We start from the raw sequence: 6470 nt of genomic DNA on the forward strand, positions 1-6470 counted from the left end.
ATAAACTACTGAGAAATTCTGGTCCACCCTTTGGCAGAGTGGTCTATAGTAGACACCCAACGTAAGATCCCTTTCGCCTTGCCCCCCTTTAAGTTTGACCCACAGTGCCTCGGCCTGACCTTCCTCTGCCACAAAGCTAATTCTAGACTATGTCAGTTGCTCTTTGACATAGAGGATGACGACCCCTCCCCGCCTTTCCTCCCAGTCCTGTCCCTTCTATATAGTGTGTATCCCCGAGTGCCCAGTTGTGGGTAGGATCCCACCAGGTTTCTGTGAGCCCAAGTCTGGATTCATCCCTGCTATCACAAGGCAAAGTTCCTCCTGCTTTCCCCCCATACTATGTGCATTAGTGTAGAGTCATGTGAGGCCTCCTGAGAGTGCACATACCTTCCCCCAGCTCCCAGGACCACTGTGCCCATTGTTGCTTACCTGGGTTTCTCTTTCTCTTGTTGCCTTGCTAGGTAGCAAAACATCCCTTCATGAAAGTCTCTCAGTATTTAATAATCAGAATCTGATCCCCATTCCTTAAAATCCTCAAAACAGAGTTATCCTTGAGAAATTATATCTTGTATGAAAAGGTAAAAATCTAGAAAAACCTTGTAGTTTAAGTTTGCTTAAACACTTTAGAAGGGCATCATCATCAGAACACACAGCCACATCATTTCCTCAGAAACATGCAAAAATAAATAAATAAATAAATAAAATCACACAATGGCATCTATCAAATGAAAATGTTTATTGTTAACCTAGATAGAACAGCAGGAATCTAGGATCTTGGTCTCTCCTTCTTGCCTTTGTACAAGGCTAGCAGGGAAACGTTGGCTACTTTGACAACTTTGAAGCGAACTCCAGGAATGTCACCAACAGCGTGACCCTTTCGACCAAAGCCAGCAACCAGAACCTCATCGTTTTCCTACAATTAGAAAGAGCCAGTAGAACATTACAAACAATTGAAAAACAGGTTTTACTTAAATGATAAGAATACTCAGGAAAGAAAACATGCATTGGTCAAAGAAATCTTTCACATGTAATGTACTCAGGTTTTAATTAAGAAGCTTGAAGCTTAAAAACTTCCAACTAGTTATGAACACTAAGAAAGAGTTAAGAAAATAATTAGTCATTTTTTGCAAACGCCTGATTCCATGGACATAGTGTCAACAACCTAACCTCGCTATGGAGCTCTATACCAGCTTCTAGTATTAGAGGTCACTCACCTCAATAAAGTTCAAGCAACCATCATTAGGAACAAATGCTGTTATTTTCTTGCCATTCTTGATCAGCTGGACTCTGACACATTTCCTGATGGCAGAATTGGGCTGTTTAGCCTCCACACCTCTAAATGAAAATGAAAGAGGGATTGTTTTAAATTAAGTCATCTATGGTAACAGAAGGGTGTCAGTCAGCAGTTGGATAAGAAATAATTCTCCAAACTCCAATAATTCTCCAAACTAGTGCAGTTTCCACTAGAGGCAAATGAGAAAAAGCTTGTTGAATAAGCTCAATGGAACTGTAACAGGCATGAGCTAGCTTTGTAGAGAAACACTTAAACTAGAAACATTAACATACCCCATGTGCTATTTTAAAAAGTTTTGTTTTCTTATTTTGAATACTTCTTGCAAGACCTAATTTCTGTTCTAGTGCCTTAAGAAACTGAATGCCTGTCTCCATTTGCAACAACTCCTTTAAAATTCATGCAACTTACTGCTAAAGCTTTCCTTTAACAGGTCATTTTCCCATTAGCCCAAGATGCTTACATGCTTTCTGAAAAGCAGATATCCACATAAGAGTGGTATCTCTTTGCAATAATAAATTCAGAACAGGTACACATTTGCTCACGCTCTCTGTGACCAGGAGATTAAGTAGTAGTAACAGCAGCAGGATTAATTCATATTGGTTGAAAATAAAAGTGGTTAAAAAGTAGTAAAAAAAAAATCACTAAACCCTAAATATGAACACAGTGTCCCCACCAACCTTTCAATTCCATATGTACAGCACCACTAGGATTGTACCATTTGGATACTGATACTAATGATAAGGCTGCACTTGTCACAAAGGAGTAGGACGATGCAGAAAAAGTCAGATTCTCTGCTTCGGATTGTCCAAAACTATCTGCTCCTAATGCACAAGAGTCCCAGACTGCATCAACTTGGAGACACTGCGGCTGCGTGAATTGGCCTAGCAGTGCAGAAATTTAACTGAAGTGAGCCTGAAGTCCTGATCATCACTCCCCACAGCTCAACACTTACACTTTCTCAAGGACAATGCCCTTGGCATGGGATGCACCCCCAAAGGGGTTGGCCTTCAGTGCCGTGCCCAAATGCGCCTTCTTGTACTGCTTGTCATGCCACTTCTGGTCACGGCGGTGGCTGCGGAGTTTCCGGGCTGTGCGCAGTCCCCGACACTTGCCTACAAAACATGGCAGTGCATTAGGTAGTCCAGCCCCAGCAACACAAAATAAGAATTACAGCCTATCATGATCCCGCTTCCAACTTTTGATGACTACACCCCCTATCTCCTAAGACCCACTCTGTACTTGGCTCCAGGTACTAAACTGAATTGCCGACCCCCAACACAGTGATACCACCATCCCTGGCAAGTCAGGTGCCAGAAACAGTTCCCCACTGACACCCTCAACCCAGTGGGACATGGGGCTGCTCATGTCTGCACATACAGGGCAGGAGCTGAGAGGGGAAGGACCCACAATACAATGCAGCACCCACACAGCACACTCAGGATCCTGTGTGGGGTGGCTATACTCCGACTGATCAGAACTGTCCCTCAGCACAGGTAAAGAGCAGGTGATCACGCAGAAGCCACATCAGTGCCAGTGCTGCTGAAAGGGGGAGAAGGAAGTAACTGGTACAACCAGGCATACTAATGGTTCCCCTGTTGGCTGAACTACAAGTCCCACTATGCATCATTTGGCCCTCCAGGCTCCCTTGGTCATGCCCCCTTGGATCTTTGTTACATAGTCAACATTTGCTTGCAGTTAACAGAATGCATTTCATTATGCATCATTTAAAACATGTTAATACCACAGTTATTGACAGTTCAAAATATAATAAATGTTGGCAATCACATGCATCATAAAAATGGTGAGTTTACTTGAATCTTATCCCCAATAGTATCACAGTGGTCATGCTGGCAAAACACAGCCCTTATTACAATAATAAACAGGCAGTAAGATCTTTACAGTTAGATCTTCTAAGACAGATGAGAACACCCAGATTTCAGTGGCAGTTCCTAAATGATCCAATCCTCTAGTATGGCAACACCATAAAGACTTGCAGGAACAGCACTTGTATAGCACTGCTCTGGCATTTGTCTGGTTAAAAAAAAAAATCCAAACTTGTTGCTCAAAAAAACAAAAACAAAAAACAAAAAAACAAACCAAACTTGTTGCTTCAAAAAAAAAAAAATCTGCTAATTGTGGCTCTAAAGATGCCATGCCACTATTTTTGTCAACAGTGTGAAAAGGCAGTTAGGCCTGAAAATAGGAGGGAAATAAAGAAGCACAACTCAAAGTGTATAAATTAAAATAACACACTGCTCAGTGGAGAGGAAAAAAGCTAGCTGGAAACTTCTGGACTGTCCTGCTATGCTGAAGCAGTCTTGATCGGGACCAGCGCTTACAGGCCAAAGGATGATGCCAAACACTGGCTCAATTCACTGGTGCTCCTGGTAACTTGCATCGCTTACTGGTAAACCTGCTTCCCTTCTGACCAACACCAGTCAGAAAAGCCTCAGTCCCCATAACCCAATTTGACCCTACACGGAGAAGGGAACTAGCATAGAATGAGTGACAGCACCCTTGTGGAGGGCGAACCCGGAGGCCTGGGCCCTGGCTGGTGACACAGGCCTGTCTCATCCCTCAGGGTAGGGGCACCCGGTTTTGGCCCTGGCAGAAACATGCTTCTTCATGCAGCGCCAGCTCGCATGCAGGAAGACCAGGCAGCCAAGGGGGGCCGGCAGTGACGAAGTGACAAAAGTCTGTTCGCTTTTATTCCGAGAGACACGGGCAGCTGGAGGGCAGCCGGCGCCGGGCTCGGGCCGCGACAAGGGACTGCTAAGACCCACCCACCCCCGCAGCTCAGAGCACGTAGGAGGACGGGGCGCCATCCCAACCGGGCGGAACCAATCGCTTCCGCAGCGGGGGGACAACACGGAACCATCGACCGTGTCGGACAGGCGGCAGCCGGTACAACCGCCCCGAGGAGCGGAGGGGGGGGGGGGGGGGGAGTGTCATGGCGACGCCGCCGGGCTCGGGCCTGCGCCGGACGAAGCACGAGGCCGCAGCCGCGCCCAGAACACAAGGAACGGGACCGCGCCCCGGCCGCCTTCGCGCCGAGGAGTCCCACCACCATCCCCCGGAGTGAAGGGGAAGCCTCCTCCCCCGCCCAGCGCGACTCGACCCGGCCCCAGCGCTCACCCATCGTGCCGCGTCCCGAGCTAGAGCCGGAAAGAGAGAGAGGCCCACAATGCACCACGACTCCTCCAGCACGCGGCGAGGCCCCGTCACAGGGGCTTTTCGCTGCGCGCCTGATCAGAAATCCCCATCGCGGGCCCCGCCTTGAGGGCGGACTGGCGAACACGGGGCGGAGAGACCACACCAGAAGGTTTCGTGGTGCGGAGGGGGCTGTGGGACTCACGCCGCCTTTGCCCGAGTCCGGCGTCTACCCAGCTCACCACAAGCCCGTGGCGCTGCCATGGTAACGGGCGCAAAGCCCCCGTGAGGGTGGTGCGCTACCAGCGTTCTGCGCTGCGCCCGCTCGGGGTTGTGCAGGGGGCGTGTTGTGTGACGTCATGCCTTGCCGCGGGGTGTCTGTGCTCCGGGTGGCGGCCGGGCTCGGGGGGAGGAAGAAACTCCATGAACGTGGCTCTTTCTGCCCAACAACCTTCATGCGACTGTGCTTCCTAAATCCCTCCGCTACAGTGATCCCCGAGGAGGGCTTCCTCGGCTGCCGTGGTCGGACATGGGGCATGGGGGAGGGGTGTGGCATCACGTAGAAACAACGTGTATTTTTCTCCAGTTAAAGAGACACTGAAGGCTTCCTACTAGCAGTGGCCTAGGGCTGTATTAGTTTAAGACTGAAGCGAAGACAACTAGAAGTTCCTTGGAGCCAGTTAAAAACAAGGGGCAGGGCTGTGACATAAGGGCATCAGGACAGCAGAAGGGCAGAGGAAGGGCTGGCTTGATTGGTGGTGCATCCTTCTGCCATTGGCAGCAGTCCCCTCAAGGATGCACTCTACCTTGGCTCACTGATGGATCTTGAGGTGATTTAAGAGTCCAAACCTGGAGTCACAGACCGATCTGGTCTTTCTGCAGTGGGGTAGGCCAGGATCTCTACTTTCCTTCCTCCACTTTTCTCTGCTTCAGGGGTGAAATGCTTTACCTTCAAACTAGCAGCCGGTTGGCTGAGGCTGTGGCATGGTTGGAGCTGGTCAGCAACCAGCTCCCCCCAAGTTTTGAGTCAACATTTGTTTTCCTGGGGTATGTGTTGAGTGTGTCCTGGTAGTGTTTTCTCTGGCCGCCATGAGATTTCAGGCTGTTTTTAAGCTGGGGGTAGAACACTTGTTTTGGGAGTTGAAAATCAGGCATCCACATACAGTATCCAGTCCAACAAAGTTGGTGCTTGAGGATCACAACTTAATGCTGGTAACACTGGCTTCAGCAAGGATGCTGGCATTTGTGCAGTGATCTTTTAATTTGACATGAAGGGTTTTTGGGAGGCATCACTGGTAATTTCTCTCCAGGTTCTTCATATGACAATGGTAGGTCACCCACATTTCACAACTGTAGAAGCAAACGAGGATGAACACTGCATTGCAGGCCTGGGTGTCTTTCTGGAGATTGTCATGAGTAAAAACATGCTGAAACAATTTCCCAAGGGAGGCACTTGCACACCAGATCCTGTGCTGGATCGCCTCATCAATGTTCGCTCTCTGAGAGAGTTGGCTACCAAGGTAGGGGAAGTGTTCGACTACCTCCAGGGTCTTTCCTTCTATGGTAATTTCTGGTGTAAGGATGGTGTATTCATTGGCAAATTGAAGGTCAAGGACAGCTGTTTTGAGTACTTTGGTCTTTGATTGAATATGTCCCAGATAGAAGAGTCCTGTACCTGTTTGGTATTCAGTGTTGATTCCAAAAGGAAGGTGGTCCTTAATGAGAACCAAGATGACTGTTAGAAAAATAGAGAACAGAGCTGGGGCCATGACACATCCTTACTTGACCCCAGTGGACAAATGAAGCTGTCTCCCATCCACTACATAGAACAGGTTGCAGTCATCTGATCTTCGTGTACTTTTCCGGACATACAAATCTGGCCGGTAATTTCCACAAGACTTTGTGATGGATGAAATCAGAAACCTTATTGAGGTCAGTGAAGGCCATGTACAAGTCTGGATGTTGTTCCCAACACTTTTCTTGAACCTGGCAGGCAACAAAGATCATGTCACTTGCCCCACAGGAT

The 6470-nt window shown here is 48.2% G+C and overlaps 1 protein-coding gene across 1 annotated transcript; it reads right to left on the minus strand.

Annotated features, from left to right (window-relative positions):
* Positions 1-716: 716 nt before the first annotated feature.
* On the minus strand, positions 717-4563 carry RPS23 (ribosomal protein S23). The gene is made up of 4 exons (XM_090038201.1): positions 4430-4563; positions 2247-2406; positions 1215-1335; positions 717-913 (listed from the first exon to the last, which is right to left on the minus strand). Exons 1-4 carry the CDS (start codon positions 4431-4433, stop codon positions 767-769), a joined length of 432 nt encoding a protein of 143 aa, XP_089894327.1. The 5' UTR covers positions 4434-4563; the 3' UTR covers positions 717-766.
* Positions 4564-6470: the final 1907 nt, after the last annotated feature.

Source organism: Crocodylus siamensis, chromosome 3 (genome assembly GCF_052110815.1).
Source record: "Crocodylus siamensis isolate JL-2025a chromosome 3, ASM5211081v1, whole genome shotgun sequence".
In the NCBI taxonomy this organism is placed as follows: domain Eukaryota; kingdom Metazoa; phylum Chordata; order Crocodylia; family Crocodylidae; genus Crocodylus; species Crocodylus siamensis.

Coding starts and splice junctions, on each gene's coding strand:
- RPS23 (XM_090038201.1), bottom strand. Junction 1,336..2,246: donor GGCATTGTCCTTGAGAAAGT/GTAAGTGTTGAG, acceptor ATTTTCATTTAG/AGGTGTGGAGGCTAAACAGC. Junction 914..1,214: donor GTTGCTTGAACTTTATTGAG/GTGAGTGACCTC, acceptor TTCTAATTGTAG/GAAAACGATGAGGTTCTGGT.